The following is a 23,985-nucleotide window of genomic DNA, read 5'->3' as shown; positions in this document are numbered from 1 at the left end:
TACAAAATAACTAAAAAAAAGACACAAAATGACCAAAAAAGACACAAAACGACCAAAATTGTTAGGCTGAACACACAAGACACAAATAAAATAGAGTCCCACTAGAATAAAATTTATGTTGTTTTTTCTTTGTTTCTTCGGTTAAATATGTTAATCCAGTAAGTCAGAATAAACATCAATTATTATTAAGTCATATAGGTGAGGTGCTGAAAAAAAATTTACCAACATGGCATTTAAACATTTTTTAAGTGATGTATACAGGCAGGATGAAAAGGATTTAAAAAAATGGACAAAATTGCCCAAGACTCCATAGAGTTATAGTACATTTTAATTTTGATACTTTTGTACTTCAGTAAGTTTTGAATGCAGGACTTTTACTTATAGCGGACTTGTTTCACAGTGTGGTATTAGTACTTTTACTTAAGTAAGGGATCTGAATACTTCTTCCATCACTGCTTGGGACTCAACTTGGACTTAGGAGTTAAATACTTGTCACTTGACTTGAGCCCTCCACTGAAGAATCCACTTTAATAACAGAAAATGAGTTTAACCTGAAACGATCTCGAGTGGTGATCAGCTGGACCCTCCCGTCTGTCCTCAGGTGTTCAGGGAGGACAGCATCATCTCCGGGTACCGTCACCCCAGGAGCTCAGCACTGGACTGTGTCCTCAGCAGCTTCCAGATGAACAACGAGACGGTCAACATCTGGACCCACTTCCTGCCAACATGGTGAGTGCACTAACATGCAAATCATTGACTTGTCATTCAAAGTGTGTGTTTTGTTTGGTAGTTAGCCTTGTTGCACCAAAACATCTGAGACAATGACGACAAGCTGTGTGCAAACTGGTACCAGAATATATATTTTTATTATCTGAATTATATTTAATCTTAATGAATATAATGCAACATATTCACATACACTGAAGTTTGTAAAAAAAAAAAAAAGTGCATGTAATGATTTTTCATTGAAGACATTATTGTGATTGAGGCCAGAGCAAATCTAGTATAAAATATTGTTTTAAATATTTTTTTATTGTGAAGCATTATTCACACAAAATATCTGTACATATTAATAAATATTTAAACATCAAAACATACATTAAGATAAAGAATATATCAGAAATACAAAATAAGACAGAATCATGTGATTAAGAAAATAAAAACACAGTATGGCCAAAAAACATTTAAAGAAGAAAAAAGAAAATATTTATTAATAATTATAATAACAGAATTAAAGAAAATAAATAAATTCATAAAAATGTATAAATATCATGCCATGTAGTTGTATAAAATGAACATGTTAACTTTCCAGCAGAGTTTGAGGATCTATGTTTACTCTCTGAGATGTAATCCCTTATGTACACTCTTGTGTTCATAAAATGAACTGGTGGCTGAAACAGGATTTTTTTAGAAAGGTGGGAAAAAGTTGAGGCAGGATCCACAAAGATTCGATAAGCCTAAATGCAAATAAACCCGTCCAGGATGTCAAATAAGTACAACAGCCTTGATAAGTCTGAGACGGAGCTGCACAGAAGCAGTTTTGAGACAGAGTGTTGTTTGTTTTGCAGGTACTTCCTGTGGCGTTTCTGCGTCCTCTTCTCCACAATGAACTTCCTCACAGACAGCTACACCTGGCCGCTTCTGGTCTACATGCTGCTCATCTGCATCTACCCCTTCACCTCCAGCTGCGCCCACACCTTCAGCACCATGTCCCCAGAGTCCCGCCACATCTGCTACTTCTTCGACTACGGAGCGCTCAGCCTCTACAGTCTGGGTAAGGCTTCGGACCAAGGTTATAATTTTGGATTTTGCATTAGTTTTAGTTTTAATTTCGTTGTGATTTTTCGTTTTCAAATTCTGTTAGTTTTAATGAGTTTTAAAAGTGAGTTTGCTAGTTTTAATTAGTTTTTTATTTTTTGGAAAATGCTTAGTTTTAGTTTAGTTTTTATTAGTTTTAGTGTTAGTTTTAGTTTTTTGTAATGGGATATTTGTTGGGTGCCAGATTGAATAAGGTCACAATAAATGTTGACTTAATTTCCTTTGTCTGATCCATCTCAGCCCCAATAAGTTTATTAAGTCATAGAATCAGATAGATGAAATAGATTTCTTATCAACCAAAAAGGTTTACGTATGAAAAAAGTTGACAAAGACGAAAATGAAGGACATTTTCACTAAAATTTTAGTTAGTTTTGTAACCACAAAATACAGTTTCAGTTAGTTATGGGTTTTTTTAAAACTCTAGTTTTTATTTTTATTTCAGTTAACAAAAATGTTTTTTCAATTCTAGTTTTCGTTATTTCGTTAGTTTTCGTTAAATATAAAAACCTTGCCTCGGACACGGGTGGAATCCTAAAAATACACATATTTTTGCTGGGGGGGGTTTGCAGAGGAGGTGAATGAATGAGCTCTCAACATTTTTTATATATTTTTAATGATCTTTTTATATATGGCTAAGTAGGAGCCATATGGCTGGTCCATTTCCTTTCTCTTTAAGAACATATACAGTTAAACTTTTTACATCCAGAGGAGTTATGAACCAAAAGTCAAATGTACAAGAAAATACTTTTTTAAAAGAGTGTCTGCAGCAGTTTGGCTTCATTCAGTTGTACTCACATCACTGAGACGCAGTTGGAGACTCAACAGTAGACCCTGTGTGCGAGATAAGAGGTGGGACATTCCTTCAGTTTGTCATCTTGACAGAATTTGGTCTTAAGGGCTGATAAACTGTACCCATCTTTCCCAATGTTTCATAAATATGTCCATCTCTCAACATTTTTAATTGAGTCGAAGAAGAAGCAACAAGCGTTTGTTAATATCACAAAAAATTAAATAATTTGTACAAAAACCTGGGTGAAAATCAGGAAACACAGATGTGCAAAAACTTTAATCCTTTTTTTGTTCACTTGTTTATTGTAAAGGACTTGGTGTATGTATCAACTTCTCTTTCTCACTAAATTTTCTGTCTCATTTTGTTATTTTTTGATTCAATTGTTGTATTTTGCCACATGCAATAACACCAACATGTATTCATTATCCTTAACCACTTAACCCTAACCCTTACCCTAAGCACAATCACACTCTCATTCACACCTACGGGCAATTTAGAGTCACCAATTAAACCTAAGCTGCATGTTTTTGGACTGTGGGAGGAAGCCGGAGTACCCGGAGAGAACCCACGCTGACAATGGGGGAACATGCAAACTCCACACAGAAGAGCTGCAGGCCGAGTCGAACCAGCGACCCTTTTGCTGTACAACACCGACATGATATCTTCATTATATATCAGCCTCCATGCTCTCTAAATATCGGTCAACAACCAATACATAATGTTCAGTGTGTGCATTCCAGATTATCTTTATGTGTGTGTTTATGATCCCTGCAGCACACATAGAGATCCCTCCTACAGGCCAGCAGTCAAACATTAACTGAGGGCCTCATCAGTTCTCATCACAACTGGTGTTTAGTTTAGATAGTTTATTATTAAGATCCCCATTAGCTGCAGCAAAGCCACAGCTATTCTTCCTGGGGTCCAACAGTATCAAAAATACAGTTGAAAACACAAAACATAATAAAAATAAAAAACAAAACAAAACAAAAATTATTCACATATTAATCCATATTACACATATTTCTACATATCATATATGTATAAATCATTATAAAATCTACTAACACATAATACATATGTTGTATATACACATTTGTTCTACAGCATATACATTATAATACATATCGTATATCTATAGAAATATACTACATACATATAAATATACCATGTTTTCTTATTTTGATAAATACTGCTTTATTAATATTTTGAATTGCTTTATGTTAGTGGTGAGTTTGATATTTTAGGCAGTGAATTCCATTCTTTCATACCTCTATACAGAAACGTGTGGTCCCCCTTCAGACTGATCCTTAATCAACCCCCAAAGTCTCTTAGTGGCAATATTTGCCCCATTTAAAATGTTCAAAATTGTATCTCAGGGATAAGACCTGCAGTGTTTTTATTCAGGACAGAAAATATACAGGACAAACTTTACAGTCAGAGGCTGAGGTCTGATGTGGGAATTGTACTAAAAAACACAGGACATTTAGACTGTTTTTTAAATTGTTTCAGTCCAGTGGAATTTAAAACACTCTGAAATTAAAATATTCCCACTTTGGCGGCTCCCAATGGTTGTATCAGTAAACACGCTCCAGCAGACAGACTGCACCTTTTCCTATCTCTGCACTGCAAAAAAGGTGTCTAAAAACAAGATAAAAACTTGTTTTAAAAGTTAATTTCTTATTTTAAGCGTTCAACATGCTTATTTCTAGATTTAATAATCTTAATTTAAGAAATCTTGTCAAGTGAAATTATCTGTCCATGCAGCAAGATCATTTCCCTCAGATTTAGTGTTTTTATCTGGTTTTTAGACACACCTTTTTTGCAGTGTGCAACCACAACAAAAATTTGCAACTTAAAATATTAAAATAAGCAAGTGCAAATATGTTAATGCATAGTTTTAATTTGATGTGTGTAAATGTATATTCAATGCACATTTAAAATGTTATTTTTATGTGGCCTTTTGTATACATTGTCAGTCTTCTTTCATCAGCCAATGTTTATCCTGTGTTGGTTTGTTTAACATAACTGTTTAATAAGGACTCTTGAAAATGGGTTAAGAACTCAAGGAAATATCTTGGTTTGGCAGATGTACATGAATTAAGCAAATAAATGTGTGTGCAGGAGAGGTAAAAAATGTATACCAAAACCTCTTGTAGAATTGACCTTTTTTTTATCTCCTGTGTTTGTGTTCAGGTTGTGCCATAAGCTATGGATACTACGTGATGCCGGACTGCTGGGTGAACACCTGGCTCCATCAACATTTTGTCCCCATCGCCATTGGAAACACGGTGCTCTGCACCAGTCTGTCCTGCTACTCCAGGTAAGAGGCTGCAGCATATGATGACTTACAGAAATATAAAAGTTCTTTTTTTTTCAAAATTTAACATTTCAAAACAGGGGTGGGCAATTCATTTTGTGGAGCTGCTACTGGTAAGAATACATGATGATAAGAGTATGTTAATGTGGAGTAACTCAAATATACACTGCAAAAACAATAAGCTCACAAAGTATTTTCTTCTTATATCTAGCAATAGTATCTTAATTATATTGTTTTGAGTATAATTTACCTACTGGCCATAGCTTCATGTGATTTATTTAGTTGGTATTATTATTATGTGCTTACTTAATTATCTTATTGTTTAAAGACTTGTTTTTTAGGATTGACATTGTTAGCTATTTCATGCTTTTTCAAGCTGTTCAGCTGTTGAATATGGTCATTTTTTTACCTAAAATATTGGTTCCAATTGAGAGCTTGAGTTGCATGTAGTTTGAATGATTTTTCAAAAGCATTTTCTACCCACTAGAACCTGCTCGTTTCAAATATTTCTGGCTTATTTTAATGTTACTACAGTCGGGCTACTCAAGCCACAATTGCTCAAAATAAGAATATTTTGATTTATTTCAAGACATTATTGGTTTTTCCAGTACCAAGAAATTTTTACTTATTTAAAGAATTCTTACAAAGAAAAATGTACTTACTGCACTGGCAGATAATTATAAATGTAATATTTATAAAATATTTCTTATTTTGTGTCAGTTTTTGCAGTGTAGTATTAAAAAAGATTGAAAACTCCAATCATTCTCTCACTTTTCCATTTATTTTAAACACAACATGCATTATAAACCACAAAACCAATATAGAGAATGTATGCTTGCAGTAAACCAGCAATTTATTAACTTTATGCAAAAAGCAATATGTGTTTTTTACAAGGTAACAAGGAAACTCTGTGTTTCTGTGCAGGTGCTTATTGCAGGTGCGTATGCATGCACGCATAACGTAAAAGGTCCTTGAACATATTAAGCCTACAGCTTCAGAGGACTGAAAGCAGATGATGTCAGAACAAAATGTTTTGTCTTGAATTAACCTCTCTGAAACAACATTTAGTTTAAATACCTGAGACATCTTTAAGCTTGTAAGGTTTTCATGTTTCTCTCAGACTTATGTTGCAAAAACGGACAGTACTGACGCCTTCATGCCACACTTCAACTCTCCCGTTAAAACTCAGACAAATTAAATTATTTTAGGCTCAGCAGCTTTTAAAGACACAGTGACACCAAGCAACTGTTCCTGAAGGATGTTAGTGACTTTATTATCCACTGATCTGCAGTAAATTGACGTCAGTTACTGCACTTGAAAATTCATTGAAGAAAAAGTTTTGTCCTTAAATCAATATTTATACTAGAGTGCCACTTGGAGAGCGTTGACCTCTGCCAGGGTCCGTGTTGCGTTCACATGCTCCTGTATGGTCCAAGTCATTCTTCAGACTTTGGTGTGTTCAAAAGCTTTAAGTCGTAATGTGGAAACAACATGGACGTCACAAAGAGTTGTATTTTATTGCTCGCTATTGAGCGTTTAAACAGCATGTTGATAGCTGTTTCCAGTCGTTGGATGACAATGAAGCGCAAATGAAACGAATCAGGTGAGCCATTAAATGAGAAATTTCAACTTTACACGTTGTTGTTCTGATTTTCTCAGATTAAACCACTGAAATTCTGAATCTAAAGTGAACAGCCCTTCACAGAAGTGAACAGAAAGATGATTTGTTTCTTTGTTGAATTTTTCCCAGTTGGACCTCATTTTTCAGATTATTCCTTCACTACATGAATGCAACACAAATGTCCTCTGGCAATGTGAATGAAAGTGAAAAATAAAGAGTCGAGGCAAACAGTGGTGTTGCATTGCAATTCGCCATTACCCAAGATCAACACCAAGGTGAAAGAGTAATAAAAGATAAAGGCTCTTGAGCTTTCACGTGAGATCTCCTGCAGGTTGTACTGCCACAGGAAAATTACCTTGCGTGAGAAGTGCAGCTTGACTGATAAAGGCCTTTAAGGCAAATATTGAGATCTATGGAATTGATGTTTTGGAGTTTAAATGTGTTGAAAAATTAACTCGGCGCCGCCCTCTGCTGGACCAACTGTAACGGTGACAAAAAGAGCTTTTTTTGTCTAAACTTCAATTTAAATTATTGGACATATACCCTACCACTCAAAAGTTTGGGGTCACTTAGAAATGTCCTTATTTTTTTAAAGAAAATCACAATTTGTTAAAATTAAAACAACAGACATGCAGTGTAGACATTGTTAATGTGTTAAATGACTATTAAAGAAGAATTGTTCTGTGCTGATTAGAGAAGCAATAAAATGATCCTTCCTCAGGCTGGTTGACTATCTAGAGGTAAAGGTGGAGATTTGTACAGGTTAAAATGATTATTTCTGCCCTTGTTAATGTCTTTACTATATTTTCGATTCATTTTGTGGCTCATTTCATGAATAAAGCAGTTTGTTTCATGGAAAACAATACAGACATTTTCTGGGTGAACCCAAACTTTTGGGCGCTAGTGTACTCCAACACCAAAATATCTGCAATAAGCCAATATTTCCCTGAGCTAACATTAGCTCGAGTGAATGATCAAGTAAAGTTGGTTGTTACTTGTCAGTTACCTATTGATTACCGCCTTTTTTATTTTATTTAGCTGTCGTTAGCAAGGATGCATACATTTTACATACACTACTGGTCAAAAGTTTTAGAACACACCGACTTTTCCAGAATTTTATTGAAAATGATGCAGTTTAATGTCTCAGTGTACTCTGAAATTAATGCATGTAACAAATAAACAAAAAAAATAAAAAATGCAAAAAATAAATCATAGAATCAGTTTAGAAAGGAAAATGTATTTTAAACTGTTGACTCATCGAAGTAGCCACCTTAACAGATAGAACAGCTGAACACTTGTGGCATTCTTTCTACAATGGAAATCAAATATTCTTCAGAAAGTTCTTCCCAACTCTGTTGCAGAAGTTCCCATAAATGTGGAGCAACTTGTAGGTTGTAAGTAATCAAGAAAAGTTGGGACACCTGTAGGAATTGGTAGCAACTTAGCAACTTTCAAGGCTTGATCAACCTCCGTTGCTGCAGAACTGCTTTAAGTTTTTAACCCATTTTTTGTTCCCTGAAAAAGGCCTACTTGTATAATTCTGAAATGTACATTATTTTTCAGTTTTGGTTAACCTTACCTTTTTTTATTAACCTCTGGCAGTTCACCACTTACCTTCGTACCCTTTCAAGCTGTTCATTTGACTTGAACTACTTGAATTTCAATAAAAAACTGGAAAAATTGGGGTGTTCTAAAACTTTTGACCGGTAGTGTAGTTGGATGAATTTTTATAGTTAACTGAGCTTTTCCTATTATTCTCATTTTATGTATTTTGCCTTTTGGATGTCGGTTGGTCAGTGGCTGTCTGTATGTTTGCCATGTATATAGATAAAAAGAATAAAATCAGCTGATTACTGCTTGTATGTCTCCACAGGTTCCTGGAGCTGCAGTTCCCACAGAGAAGTAAAGTCTTGAGGACAGGAGCGTTCGTCCTTCCTTTTATATTTGACACTGTTCCTCTGTTCTACAGGGTGAGTGTCAGTACTGACTCTGGCTCTGTTTTATTCACGTATTAACTCATTAACTTGTGCCCTACTTAGGGGGGGATCATTGCTTGGATTTCCTTAGAGGACATAAATCACATCGTCAAAAATGTGCAAAATAATGTACATTTTCAGAGAGTTATATCTCTTGACAACAGCAATTTGAAGAACATTAAGTGCCTGATTAACCCTCTGAACCCCACCTCTGAAACGTGTGTTTTCTTTAAAAGGTTGCCAAAAATACATTGTTTATCTTAGAAAGAAACTGTAAAAACTGGCATTATCGTCAGTCCTTGAATGAATCATAGGTAATGGAAGTTTCTGTTTAAAAAAAGTAATCAAAACTTAAATTAAAACTTAAATTGTGATATTTCTGACAAAATGCTTTATTTTGGCAAGCGTTTGCACTAACCAGATCCTGTTAGAAACATTAAATTCTGCTCCTCTGTTTACACAGAGCAGAGAGGAGAGGACAGGAGAGGCTGTTTACACAGATCAGGAACCAACTTCTGTCCTGATCATCACTAGCAATTATTAATTCATTTTTCAAAATTTGGGATATTTAAATGATTGGCACCATCACTACCAAACAGCAGCAATAAACTGTAGCAGAAACCATCAAAAACATAAGAATATGTCTCAATCTGGTAGAAAATAGTTGTAGTTTTGCATCCAGGGCTCCAGATTGAAAGCCTCACATAACAGAATGAATGATTTCATGCTGTAATGTCTGTGGGCTCAAAAAAGTGGTTTCCATGTGCATTAATACAGCCAAAATGATTGAAAATGAAAAGTAAAAAGCCAAATGTTCCTCATGAGGCACAGAGGGTTAAAACCGAGCGGATAGGCTGCATGCACACTTCCACAGAATGCGTTCTTTTGTGTGTTTGTGTCATTATGTAAGCATGCAGAGCTGATTAGTGCCAGGCTTTAATACTCTGAGCGGGACTTTGGCTCACTAACCCAGAAACAGATTTCCTTTCTCAGTCTAATACAAACGTATCGCTGCATCCAATTAATCTCCTTAAACTGATGATTAGTTTGTGCAATACGTAACTCATTAGTTTCTGTCCCTAACGAGGTCAGAAATGTTGTTTAAGAAATCGACACATTAGGTACAGATGGGGTTTGTCAGTGTTATCTTCTCTGATTTTTTTTGCATGACTTTGGGGCTAAATCTGTTGGTTTCTAGTGTTTATCTGACATGTAAAATGTTTGTTTCCTGTGAGTAGATCCTTCTCTGCTGTGGGGGAAGCTGCAGCACAGGCGAGGCCTTGTCCAGTCACTGTTACCACCTCCTCTTCGCCTTCCTCACCTGTTTCCTGTTCACCGCCCACCTCCCAGAGCGGCTGGCCCCGGGCCGCTTCGACTACTTTGGTACGTCCTTCATGCATGCTGTCATAGGTTGTTACTGGCTTGCACAGCATGTACTGATAAGAACTTCAAATTCTGGTGTCCTTACTGAGGTAGAAACAATGGATCAACAAGTATATTTATGATGCTTTATGTCCAGTTTCTTGTTGTGGAGTTCTAGAGAATGTTTTCCTTCCACATGGGCCTGTAACTTTCATATTAACTGTCTTTTGCCTTTGCCTGCTCTTGAATGTTTTCCCTGCTGACTGCTGCACAATCGACACAAAAGAATGGCTCTGTATCAAACAGGCCTTTTTTATTTGATTGTGTGCAAACTTGCCAAACAAACTTTTCTGCCTGTTTCTTTGCTCAATGCACAGTTATTTTCTCTCGTATGATTTCAAACAGTTTTTATGTTTTGTTTTTTGTCTAAAAATGGTCTGTACCTGTGGTTCACACACCTCCCAGTGCACATGAAGAGCTGCTGTGTTTGTGTCTGATTGTTGCTGATAGAAATATTTCACTTATAGAAGTTAAAACACATTTATAATTAATGCACTTGGTCAAAGTGCATTAATTGGCCCAAAAATACATTGTTTATCTTAGAGAGAAACTGTACAAACCGGCATTATCGTGAACATTTTAACTTTCTGACAGTCCTTGAACATATCATAGGTTCTGTTAGAAAAAAGTAATCAAAACAAGGCTTAAAAGTGTGAAATTTCTGTTAAAATCACTTTATTTTGGCAACTAACCAAATCCTGTTAAAAACATTGAATTTTGCTCCTCAGAGACACTGTGAAGCCATGACTGATTCTGCTGAGATGAATGGTCTGGTGACAAATATTTGCTGAAAATCTGTTTACACAGAGCCGAGAGGAGAGGACAGGGGAGGCTGAAACATGATAATAGTTCAGCATGTATAGTGTTTTTCCCCCCCAATATTTGAGACTCTTGGAAAAGTGTTGTATATTTGAATTCCATTTCCTTTCAATTTTTCAAGTATATATCGAAGAAATTTAACATAGAAGACACTTTTGAGTAGTTTCCACTTCTAGCCATAATTGTGCTGATTCCATAGAGCTAGAGGACCTTTAGGTATTGCAGTGAAATACAAGACTAACAAATATAAACAGCTTGTTGGGGTTCAGAGGGTTAATTAAGGTTTCGAGGCAGGGTGGTAACTGAAGTGCACCAAAAACACTGACGGACAACAAGTTTTCTCTTTGCCATGTTTTGAATTTGTTCCCTGCAGTCTTAACAGAATGCCTTAAAAATTTGTCATTTTCTTCCTTTGTGTGCCATTGTTCTGCCTGCTGCTACAGTTGTTGTGGATATAAACGCAAAAAAGGGCAAACTGCTCTCAGCTGCAAGACTTCACGTGCATGTTGGTGCTTTAATATCACAAACGCGGTTTATGTCCGCAACCTACTCTTTGTAGAGGTGGGGGAAAATCAATACAGCATTGTATCGCAATATTTTGGGTTGCAATATTTAATTGATTCATGACCGCCAAGTATCGATATTCATTGATCCGACAGCTGTCAGTCTTTTCTCCAGAGGCTGTAGCAGGCTCACTTTAAGGAATATACTGGAGATACTGGTATCACATGAAATTATAAGATCTAAGGAATCTATAGGCACCATGTGGTCAGGATGTCGTGTTGGGAAGTTGTCGAAATAACGCTGCAAAGTTAGGGTATTTTTTTATGTTTTATGGTGATTTTCAAAGCGGTCATGTGACCTCTGACGACATGCTATGTCAATGAAAACAGGCTTTCTGGGTTCCCATAAGTCTCCTCTTTACATACATAATTTCTCAAAGTTTGATAAAATGCTGTAGTTGTTGTCGTCCATACATGTTTGATATCTGTTCAGTTCAGTGTGACTGAATTCTTTGTTGGTCAGTCTGTGGGTTTGACTCTCATTGTGGAGAAATAAAAAGACTGAAGTGAGATGAATACACTGAGAATTTTCTCCTATTTGACAAAACAATTCTTGATTGAATTTAATGTTATGGACACAAAATGCAGTTAAACAGTGAAATCGCAATATATTGTATCGCAATACTCACTATCAGAAAACCAGACTGTGGCTCAGTTGTTAGAGTGGGTTACCTCCCGATCGGAGGGTTGGTGGTTCGATCCCTGACCATGGCAGCCTACATGTCAAAGTGTCCTTGAGCAAGATACTGAACCCCAGATTGCTCCCGATGCTGCGTTCATCGGTGTATGAATGAATTCCCAATGGTGGCAGGTGCCACCAGTATGAATGTGTGTGTAAAAGGGTGTGTGTAAAAGGGTGAATGAGCGCAGTCTGTAGTGTAAAGAGCTTTGAGTGGTTGCAAAGCGACTAGAAAAGTTGTGTATATAAGTGCAGGTCCAGGTCCATTTGCCATCGCAAAATGCTTAAAAAACACAATAATATCGTATTGTGACTCAAGTATGGAGATAAAATCGTATCATGGGGTTCTGCTGATTCACACCTCTACTTCTTTGTGAGTTCCTCTGTGAACCTTGTGCTCCCTCCTCACACAGGCCACAGCCACCAGCTCTTCCACATCAGCGCCGTGGTGGGGACCCACTTCCAGATGGAGGGCGTGATGGCAGACATGACGTCGCGGCGGACGTGGCTCCTGGCCCACGGGGTGGCGCCCTCCCTCCTGGGGACCCTCGGCGTGCTGGTCACCAGCCTCGTCCTCAACCTGGGCATCATCTGCATCTTCAGCGCCCCGCTGCTGTGGAAGCCCTGCCACGGCTCCAAGCAGACACACACGACAACGGAGTGCGAGTGCAAGGAGCAGTGAGGAGGGGTGTTTTCAAACGAAATGTCTGATTTACTTTCCAGAGGAAAGGTTTGGGCTGTTTGTCTGTGTTGGAGATGACTATAACAGCTCACAGTAGTGCTCCTTTAACACTATCACTCAGAGATAAAGATCTGACACACCAGTGCTAAAGCATTTCTCTAACAACTGAAATATTTGCTCATGTGTTCACTCAGCAGCTGATGACCCAGTCGCATTTTATTGAAGCCTTCACGTGTACAAAAATGTTTTTTTAATTTATTTTTATGTGCATTTAAAAAAGGCTCTGGGTTGAAGGAAGCATGCTGTTGTAACACGACATAAAGGTGCCTTACAGTAGAGCCACACTTCATGTTTACAATAGTTTAAATCTCAGACTGGAAACATCTAACGTGGCAGTTTGCAGGGATTATATTCCAGATTATTACTCGTCGTTGCATGTGCTAGGCCAGAATCTCCTTAACTTGACTAAGGATTTATTGGAAATATTCTCTGTAACTGGACTACTTGGTTAGTGTGTGAAGCCGTCGTTAGCATCTAGCTCTACGTAATATAATGCAGATTGTGTTGCCGGCTCTTATACATCCACCTATTGATTCCATTCTGCCAGGACTGGAATTGATTTGCAGGTCATGTGGGTTTTTTTTCCTGATTGCCTGCCTTATTATAAACCCCACAATCTGCCCTCAACAGGAGAGGGAAAAAAAGGAAGAAATGTAAGAGCGCAGCAGCAATTAAAAGACAGGTACCATTTTTATAACAGGACGTTTCCAGGCAACGCTTTAGTGGCCTCATGCCCCCTGAAGGTCTCCAACAATTTTTATGTTCGGAGCAATTTTCTCTTGTTCTTCCATCCTGTAGCATAAGATCTGTTCTGAACATTTGTCATGTACAAAAGCACTCAAACTCGGCGGCCGTGTTTCAACTTTATAAGAAAAATTTCCAGTCCAATTCCCACACTCGTGTTTTATAAGTAAAGAATGAAGAGCTTTTAAGGTATATTTAGTGATCGTTTTGGGGGTTGTATTAACATGGGAGTGGTGCTTAACAAACCAGTGACACTTGTTATATACTGTTATCTTCTTGTCCCATGAGACTGTTTCTAACATTTACCACTGAAATAATTATTATATATTTATAGAATTTTATTATATTTATTGCTTGTTGTAGGTGCATAAACAGGGATGCGTGTTTTTCTTTTTGGGGGAAAGCATCAGAAGACTTTAGATTAAGAAACTATAGTTTTTCTTAATAAATAAACGACTAATTCACTGAAATTTGTGCCTGGTATTGAGCTTTTTATTTCCTTAAAACAAGGGGGAAAACAAGTTCTGACTGATTATTTCAGTTGCTCAAAAAAACAAACAAAGATTAGTATTTTGATATTGAATTAATAATTTGAGTCTCTTGTCAGGCAGGAATGCTAAACATTTGCTGGTTCCAGCTTCGAAAATTAGCATATTTTTTTTTGCTTTTCTTTGTTTTATATCTTTGTAAATTTAATATTTTTTCCCCAGTGTTTTGATTGAAACCATAAAACCTAAACATTATTGATTGGGAGGAAAAAGGCAGATTCATGTGTGATAAAATTCCAAGTATGATGATATTATGATGTTTTAAGGAAATTAAATTGACTTGATATGCTGCATAACTTGTATAATTCATTATTGATAATATCATAGCAGTAGTGTATATACGGAGAAGTATTGTTTATTGGTTTTAATAACTAAACTGTTGTGACACTAACATACTGCAGGTACAGATTTCAACAATGCTCCTTTTTTACTTGACAAACCGTTTGGAAGGCTCATTTGTATAAAACAAGTTTTAATTCTTAGTAGTTTGTAGATGTAACTCAGACACACGCACACACTCACACAGACGTCTTTTGCTGTTAGAGAGTTTAATAAGAGGGGAACATGTATGTGATATTAAGGGAGTGAGGGGTGACGGACAGGTCCGTGCTGGACGCTGCAGTAGAGAAGTCAGAGTGAATGTTTAGAGCACAAACACACTTTTGTATTAGAGCACGGGAGATGTTTAAGATGTTTTCAAGATTACACTATATAGAAGTCACGTCAGCCTTTATGTTGCAGACAAAATGCAGCAGTATTCAACTGAGTCTGTTTCTGTTTTATCTCCACCCCTGCCGAGTGCTGATCGATTGTTTTTATTTTCTCTCCAGTCATCATCTTACAGCGTTCCTCGCTTTGACCCTGTTGATTCTTGGAATTGCATCATTACTGGCTTCTGTTGTGGTTCTTTGCTATCGACCCAAAATAGTTTGGAACTCATTTATTTCTTTTGAGCCGCTGCTGTTGTTTTTTTTCTCCAGCGTCCCTGCACTGTTTGCGGTGAAGCTCAGAGATGCTGAAGCTTCCACACCAGATAGATCGATTCTGATGTCCTTAAAAAATGCATTTTTTATATTTATTTGTGACCAAATTCTCAATCTCAAGCCCAGAAGGACTTAAGACCAGATCACTGTTACTCATGCAAACCTTATTGGTTTTTACTCCTCAGTGGACAAGCAGATTCAGGGTGTAATTTTCAGGAAAACGGGGCATTTTTTCCTCATGACGACTGTTTAAAAAAGCTTATTGAAGGATGCGTGAAAACGTGAAACAGAGAGCAAAGACGAGTGAAACATTTGACACGACAATAATTCAAAAACAGGGTTTGAAAGAGTCATTGGTGCCTTTTTTTTTTAAAACAAAAAGTGTTTTGTACAACCTTTCTTTTGATATAATGCTCTGTTCCTAAAAAATACAACAAACTACTCTTAAAATGTATAAATGCTTATTTGTCTTTTGCTGTGTATAATTTGTAATTTGTGACTTTGTTCTACTAGACTTGTGTAATAAATTAAGCCTTTTATAAGTGTTATAATTGTCACTGGAATCATTTCAAGGGTCTGAATTTTTTTTTTGCATGTGATAAACAGCAATTATAGTCTTAATGATTAGTATATTGAGAGTGGGAGGGTGTATACCAACAACAATTTTTTTTTTACATTATTGGTGAATTGTTTTGTCTGAAAAATTCAGTATAATTTCCCCCAGCTTCAGCCCTCTTGCTTTGTTCAACTAATAGTGAAAAAGAAACATATTAAAAACACTGTAATGTGTATTAATATATATTGTTTTTAATTCATTTTCCTCGGGATAAATAAAGTTTGTCTGTCCGTCCATCTATTGTGCAAACACTTAACTTTAAGTAATAAAATAGAACTTGTATGTATTTGTGTAAAAAGACAAGGCAAATGCATGACAGATTCTTCATCTAACAGCAGTGTGTGTGTGTGTCCAGCAGAGGGCAGAACACAACAGTAAGTGTGTCCTTCAGGTTGAGCAGCTCTCCTCCTGCACTATCTGCTCATTAGCTTTTATTCCACCCCCAAAAATTTACTGCAGCTTCAGTGTCGCAAAGGTGTGTGAGATTGATCTGCAGGAAATCCCACTTTAGTTTAAAAAAAATTGCACAGCAAAAAAAGGAAAAAAAATGGAGTGACAAGAAATTTAGCCTGATATTCAGCCTTGAAAGCAGATTTTTGTTAAACTGTGTTTGATTCGACTTCGACTTGTTGCCAGTGAGGCTAATTTTTGCAGAATCTTGAGATAAAACATGAAAATTAAGGAACATAACTGCAAAAAACATGTTATTTCATTGTGTGTGAAATGGTCTCAATGATGATTTTAGCATGCATGAAAGCTTTTACACTGCAAAAAAGGGGTGTCAAAAAACAGGATAAAACCACTAAATCTGAGGGAAATGATCTTGCTGCATGGACAGATCATTTCACTTGACAAGATTTCTTAAATTAAGATTGTTACATCTAGAAATAAATTAACTCTTAAAACAAGATAAGTTATCTAACACTTCTCAATCTAAGTTTTTTTTTTATCTTGGTAAGAAACAAATAATTTGCTGTGTATATTAAATGACTTGTATTTTTCAATGCAGTTTGTCACAGTGAGCTATTTAAAGTGAATTAAAAAATGTTTTACTTCTGCACACACAGTTCAGTTAAAAGGGTAAAACTTTTAGACTAAATAAATTCACACCATGCAGATCAAGAAACTCTGACCTTCAAATTAAGTGTTTTTTTTTTTTGTTATTGTTGTTGCTACTCTTTTCTTTATTAGGTTCTAAAGATTTGTATGCTTTGGTTTCACTAAAATAGTTTCCACATTTGTGCGGAATTCTCTTCCTACCCAGTATCAGGATAGATCATAAAGCACACAGAGTGGTTTATTGTCAGCAGTGGACCTAAATGAATCTGCACTGGCATTATCATAGAAGAAATAATTACCATTAAAAAAATCCATATCCTGCATACATGCATTACAGGACGAGGTGGGAGATTAAAAAGGAAAGTTCCCCGCTGCAAAGCTCTAATAGGGGTTCCATTTTAAAAACCGGCCTCATTTCCAGCTCTTATTATAGTCATATCCCATATCTAACCAGGCTGGAGACTCGAGTGCTTATTAAAAAGGTTCATTCTGAAACCATAAATGGAGCCCCTTAAGGATAACAGGGACAACACTACAGAGTACTAATCCTATCTGGCCCAGAATCTGCTTGTAGACACTAAGAAGAAACAATAAGCCAGACACGAGTCCTCCAAGTGTTTTCATCCACCTCCCCACCCACCCCACCCCCGCTACACCAGAGGAGGTGGAGAGAAAGAAAGAGACAGAGAAAGGGATGATAGCATTACTCACAATCCATTACCACTCCCTGGAGATGCTCTGCATACAGAGTGATGGAGGGAGGAGGTGGAGGACGAGGAGGAAAAGACGAGAGAGAGTAAAAAAAAGGGGGGGAGGAGGAGGAGAGAAAAATGAGAGAAGGAGGAAGAGTAGGACAAGAAAGGAGGAGGAGGAGGAGAAGAGAAAGAGACAGGAGAAGGAGAGAGAAGGAGAAGAGGGGAGGAGGAGGAAAAGGAGAGAGAGAGGAGAAGAGAGAAGAAGAGGAAGAGGAGGAGGAGGACAAGAAAGGAGGTGGAGGAAGAGGAGGAAAAGGAGAGGAGGAGGAGGAGAAGAGAAAGAGACAGGAGGAGGACAGAGAAGGAGGAGAAGAGAGGAGGAGGAGGAAAAGGAGAGAGAGAGAGAGAGAGAGAGGAGAAGAGAGAGGAGGAGGAAGAGGAGGACAAGAGAGGAGGTGGAGGAAGAGGAGGAAAAGGAGAGAGAGAGAGGAGGAGGATGATAAGGGAGATGAGGAGGAGAAGGAGGAAAAGGAGAGAGAGAGAGAGAGAGAGAGGGGGGGGAGGAGGAGGAGGAGAGAGAGGAGGAAGAGGAGGAGGAGAGAGAGGAGATTGAGAAGAGAGGAGGAGGAGGAGGAGGAGGAGGAAAAGAGGGGAGGTGGAGGAGAGAGAAAGAGGAGAAGGAGAAGAGAGGAGGAGGAAAAGGAGAGAGAGAGAGAGAGAGAGAGAGGAGGAGGAGGAAGAGGAGGAAAAGGAGAGAGAGAGAGAGAGAGAGAGAGGAGGAGGAGGAGGAGGAGAGAGAGGAGGAGAGAGAGAGGAGGAGGAGAGAGAGGAGATTGAGAAGAGAGGAGGAGGAGGAGGAGAAGGAGGAAAAAAGAGGAGGAGGAGGAAAAGAGGGGAGGTGGAGGAGAGAGAAAGAGGAGAAGGAGAAGAGAGGAGGAGGAAAAGGAGAGAGAGAGAGAGAGAGAGAGAGAGAGAGAGGAGGAGGAGGAGGAGGCTGGTAGTAGCTAGAGCAGGCTTTGGTTCTGGAGGGTGTTTGTTTGCTGGAGGCCTCTCGGTGGTAAGGCAATATGAAACTTGATTATTCCTTTTCAATAACCATCTGCTGAGGATCCCTCGGAGACGTCGCAGGTTGCTGATTAGTTCGTCAAAATAATAGGAGGCTCTTGAATAGCCTTGTTAAGATGTCTAACTTTAAGTACAGACGGCAGCCAAATCATTGTTGGCTCTGAAGCACATGATAATGATGGATTGACTGATGCAGAGGGATGTTCCTGTGCGGGCTGCAGACATTTTTTAATCAAGTTTGTTTATTTTTTTAAGGGCAGACAATATACAAAGTGCTGGAGTAACAATACATGAAGATATATATATATTTTTAGACATTAATACAGAGTATGTACATTTAGTATTTACACTTTAAAGGCATCACAGCGGCTTGTACGCTCAGTCTTTCACCCTCTAAATGACACATTTGGGTGAATTGAAACTTATTTTTTTCCATGGAGGTGGCCTCACCTCCAGTGTGTGTTTCAGTGCCATCTGTCCCTCTCCTCCTGGAGTTACACTCGCTTTAATCCATCTGTTACCTCTAAAACCATCTGAGCGTGTCACCTCCCCCCATCTTGCCCCCTTACCGAATTTCACTGCAGTGCTTTGATTTTATTTAAGGTCGCTACAGTGCCATGTTAAACATCGCTCATCTGTACAAAAAGCTGCTCTTGAGTGTCGCAGGCAGGCCACAGGTCAAACTTTGCTCTTTGGAAGTACTTTTTTGTTGCAAAAAACAAACAGCATTAAATGTAAACACACTTATATGACATTTTTGTTCTTGAAAAATACTCATATGATACACTCAGAAACAAACAAGCTTTCCAATGGTTTTGATTGTACAACTTTTGATATCTTATATACATTTACTGAAAGCCTTTTAATAACCTCCCCTATCAAAACTTATCCAAAATCAGTGACTGTACTTTATAAATGACTGTGCCCCAAATCTGAAAAATTGGCTTCCACTTTATGACTCTTGATGTGAAGTGCCCTTTCTTGTAATCATCCGTTTCATTTTCTAATTGCCTTTCAGAAACACAAGTGTCGTTGCTGTAGAGTCGTATAAAACGTCCCGCAGCTCAGCTCGGAGCCAGAATCTGAGACAGCAACTCCCGGCTACATAAAGCCCATATACAGTTACTTTTTTTCCATGCATGTCCCTCCGGCTGGCTGATCCCACTTCAGATAAACATTAAACACTTTGGTAAACATTTGACAGGTTTCCAGAGAATGACAGGGCAGTAAATGGGGGTCTGGGTCGAGCTGGGATGAGGCAAAAGTAAAGCGGGTAATGTCGTCTGCCAAGCATCGAGGCTGGAAAAGCAGCAAAACTAATTACTTCTGATTATTGTAGTGGAATTAAATTAAAACCGTGAGCTCTCCAGCCTCTGAACCCCTCCCTGGCTGGTTCTGGGCCCTTCAGCCCAGGATGTCCAGGTAGACCGGCGGGTTCTTGACCAGGGCCAGCAGGCGGCTGTGGATGTCCTTGATGACCATCCTCTGCTGGGGCTCTCTCTGCCAGCAGCCCTGCATCAGCAGGTACACCTCCTTGGGGCAGGTACGGGGCCTCTCCAGCTCCCGGCCCTGGGTGATGCATTCAATGGCCTGTTGGGGGGGGTTTAAAAATAATAATAAAAATTATAAATATTAACAGAACACAATAAAATATGGGTATTTAGCTTTTCTTTCTTTATTATTACCACTTCAGACCCTTGATTGTGTATTAAATAAATTACATCTCCACTTACAACTTAATAACCCTTTATGGGTTTTTCGCCATCTTCCTATTTATTAACTATTTTTGTTGTTTTTTTTGTTTTCATTTTATATCTGTTTGTGTCTGAGTGTGTTTGTATGTTTTGAAACACACACAATGCACAGTACTATATATATATATGTATATATATATATATATATATATATATATATATATATATATATATATATATATATATATATATATATATATATGGAAACATGAGAATATATATTGAAAGTCTGAGAATATATTTAGAAACCTGAGACTATATTTTAAAAGTCTGAGAATATATATTGAAACCTGAGAATATATATTGAAAGTCTGAGTATATAAACTGGAACCTGAGGTTTAAATATACATTTTCAGATATATATATATATATATATATATATATATATATATATATATATATATATATATACAGTATTTGGCATATATACAGTATTGTGATCTTAGGCAGGTGTATGAAGACAGATATTGATATTGATATCTTCAGATTTTCTAATCACTGAAGTTCTTTGAACAAATCATGTGTGAAAAGAAACCAAGACATTTTTTTTTTATTAGATAATTCTGCACTCATTGTCACAACTGCAAAGCCATGAATGGCTGAGCTGAGACCAACAATGTGACAGAAATTCAGTGATTTTTTTCTCCCTAATATCGTTAACATTGTTGGCACATGCAATAAAAAAGTGGTAAATGTACAGTACTGTGCAAAAGTCTTAGGCAGGTGTGGGAAAAAGAATTGAAGAATGATGCTGGTTTGTAAGCAAAGCGTGGTCACACCAAAAATTGATTTAATTTAGATTTTTCTTCTGTTCACTCACTTGCATTTTGTTAATTGATAAAAAACAAACTTTTCCACAGCTGCCTAAGACTTTGGCACAGTACTGTATGTTTGAATATTCTATGTGCATTGTAAAAATTAACACTCAGCTAACAAAAATATATATGCTATAAACACATTCGTCCATAATGTTGGAATAATTTTGTTTTCAGACTAATTTAGAAATCTCAAAGTCTGGGAGAGATTGACCATACTTAAGTTTCGACAAGATATTCACTTCATCTGTCAAGAGTTAATCACGAACCATTTCGTGGAAAGAGAAAAACATTTTATATTATTTATACTTGTTTTCAATTACTCCAGGATCCATCATGTCTTCATGGGATAGTTTGGATTTATTGAAGCGTTTTAACTGCAGTAGATGTTGATCAAGTTGCCACCAGTTTGGAAAGCAGGAAGGAGTGCCAACAACGAAGCTAAGTGATGTACTGCTGTTGGCATCGGCCACATAAAACAAATCTATATTAGCTTAAGTGTACTCTATATTTAGAGTATTTTCACCGCCTCAACTTCCCGTCAGACAGCCCTGTTTGTATTTACACTCCCGTCAAAGCCACCAGACTCCTCTGACGAAAACAGCACTTTTTTACGTCACAGGAAATGGGAGTTTCTGGTCTACTGCTACTTGATCTGGAGTTGATTGGTTATTGAGAGACTTTGACAAATCCAAACTAACCTCTACACTGCAAAAACATGAAGCTTACAAAGTATTTTCTTCTTATATCTAGCAATAGTATCTTAATTATATTGTTTTGAGTATAATTTACCTACTGACCATAGCTTTATGTACTTATCTAATTATTAGTATTATTGTGTGCGTATTTAACTATCTTATTGTTTAAAGACTTCTTTTTAGGATTGACATTGTGAGCTTTTTCATGCTTTTCAAGCTATTCAACTGTTGAATATGGTGAGTTTTTACCTAAAATATTGGCTCCAGTTGAGAGTTGTAGTTGCATGTAGTTTGAATGATATTTCAAAAGCATTTTCTGCCACCAAAACGTCCTCATTTCAAGTATTGCTTGCTTATTTTAATGTTACTACAGTTGGGCTATTCAAGCCACAATTGCTCAAAATGAGAATATTTGGATTTATTCCAAGACATCATTGGTTTTTCCAGTGTCTAGATATTTTACTTATTAAAGAATTCCTACAAAGAAAAATTCACTTACTGCACTGGCAGATAATTTTACTTGTTTCAAGCATGTATTTGCTTAATTCTAGTTATTTATTTCTTTTTTTTTTTCAGTTGGTTCTTGCAGTGTAAAAACACCAAATTCTCACAAAAACACAAACAAACACCTGTGGCAGCAAGTGTTCTGGAAGGCAAAATTGCTTGCTCTTCCCTCTCACATACACAAAAAATACATGAGATGTGAGAGGTAAAATTGTGAATGTGAGAGGTATTTTTTGTCAATGTGAGAGGGAAGAATGAATTATGGCCCATACGGCCCCTCATAGATAACAGCTTCAAATGTAAACCTAAACAGGCCTTTTTTTTTGACGGCAAGGTAAACGTGAAAATATTCAAAATTTAGTACAATTAAACTGTCATTGTATGTGTTTTAGGTGGGCCTTCTTTAGGTTGTTAAAATATGTTTTGCTGCTGTCCCTGTCCAAGAAAGATGTTGGAAATATACTGATGGAGCTTGATAAAAGGTCAGGGGATGAATCTGTGTGTACCATTACCCATATTACCATATCATTTACATACATAGTTTGTCTAATGCAGTATGTGAATAATACCTGGATGTGCTAATCAAGGTTATAATAGTTTTGGATTTTTCATTAGCTTTAGTTTTGATTTTGTTTTCATTTTTTGTTTTCAAATTCAGTTAGTTTTAATTCGTTTTTAGAGTGGGTTTGCTAGTTTTTATTAGTTTTTATTTTTTGGAAAATGCTTAGTTTAAGTTTAGTTTTCATTAGTTTTAGTTTTTTTGTAATGGGCTATTTGTTGGGTGCGAGATTCAAAAAGGTCACAATAAATGTTGCCTTATTATTGGTCAATTTAAGTCACATATACAAAATTAGGCCTCATTTCAAGAGAAAAAAAGTAATAAAACCTGAATATTTTTTTCAATAGTAATAGTGTAGAAAAAAAGAAGTGGTCATGTCAACTTTTGTCATTGACATTTGAAATAAGATATAGGTGTATATAGAGGTCACAATAAATGTTTCCTTTATTTCCTTTGTCTGATCCATCTCAGCCCCAATAAGTTTATTAAGTCATAAAACCAGACAGATGAAATAGATTTCATATCAACCAAAAAGGTTTACGTATGAAAAAAGTTGACAAAGACGGAAACGAAGAACATTTTCACTATAATTTTAGTTAGTTTTAGTTAGTTTTGTAACCACAAAATACAGTTTCAGTTAGTTATCGTTTTAAAAAAAACTCTTGTTTTTATTTTTATTTCAGTTAACGAAAATGTTTTTTCAATTCTAGTTATTGTTATTTTGTTAGTTTTCGTTAACTATAATAACCTTGGTCCTAATGCACCTGGTTACATTTTGCAGCATGCTTTTCTAGCTATTGGAAATCCACAACACTTTGAAGCAAATATAAATATATGTGCCAGAGGGTCAAAGGTCAAGGTGCCATGTTATGATGAAACAGTAGGTCTCCATTGTGTGCATACTGCATGGAACAGTTTGCAAGAGCAGCTGCAGCGTGTTGTACTGAAAGAAATAAAGAATAAATATGAAATGGTTCATCCTCTGGGGACAATGAACGTCTTTACCAAATTTCAGGACAATTTATCTGGTGATTGCTAAGATAATTCTCCTAAATGTGTAAATGTTGAGATATATTTTACAGGAGAAGTGAGCACTGATGCCTTTAAATTCTCATTCAGAGAGACAGTGAATGCCTCACCAAGGCTAAACATTTTTTTTTTACATTTTTTAAACAAACAAATGTTCTTTGGCCCAACA

The 23,985-nt window shown here is 36.9% G+C and overlaps 2 protein-coding genes across 3 annotated transcripts in view; one reads left to right on the top strand and one right to left on the bottom strand.

The window, feature by feature from the left end:
- Nucleotides 1-15,573, top strand: part of paqr6 (progestin and adipoQ receptor family member VI) — a 35,766-nt gene extending 20,193 nt beyond the window's left edge. The window contains exons 3-8 of the mRNA XM_059339564.1: nt 602-729; nt 1,569-1,774; nt 4,802-4,928; nt 8,420-8,516; nt 9,761-9,905; nt 12,419-15,573. Coding sequence (XP_059195547.1) covers nt 602-729; nt 1,569-1,774; nt 4,802-4,928; nt 8,420-8,516; nt 9,761-9,905; nt 12,419-12,687 — 972 coding nt within the window. The 3' untranslated portion in view covers nt 12,688-15,573. The remainder of the gene's footprint in view (nt 1-601; nt 730-1,568; nt 1,775-4,801; nt 4,929-8,419; nt 8,517-9,760; nt 9,906-12,418) is intronic.
- A 4,126-nt stretch (nt 15,574-19,699) lies between these two features.
- Nucleotides 19,700-23,985, bottom strand: part of ntrk1 (neurotrophic tyrosine kinase, receptor, type 1) — a 49,598-nt gene continuing 45,312 nt past the window's right edge. For both annotated transcript variants that reach the window (XM_059339560.1, XM_059339561.1), the window contains one exon: nt 19,700-20,047. In XM_059339560.1, coding sequence (XP_059195543.1) covers nt 19,862-20,047 — 186 coding nt within the window. In that variant the 3' untranslated portion in view covers nt 19,700-19,861. The remainder of the gene's footprint in view (nt 20,048-23,985) is intronic.

Source organism: Centropristis striata, chromosome 8, assembly GCF_030273125.1.
Source record: "Centropristis striata isolate RG_2023a ecotype Rhode Island chromosome 8, C.striata_1.0, whole genome shotgun sequence".
In the NCBI taxonomy this organism is placed as follows: Eukaryota; Metazoa; Chordata; class Actinopteri; order Perciformes; family Serranidae; genus Centropristis; species Centropristis striata.
The sequence above is the reverse complement of the archived record's forward strand: the minus strand, read 5'-3'. Positions and strand labels throughout refer to the sequence as shown.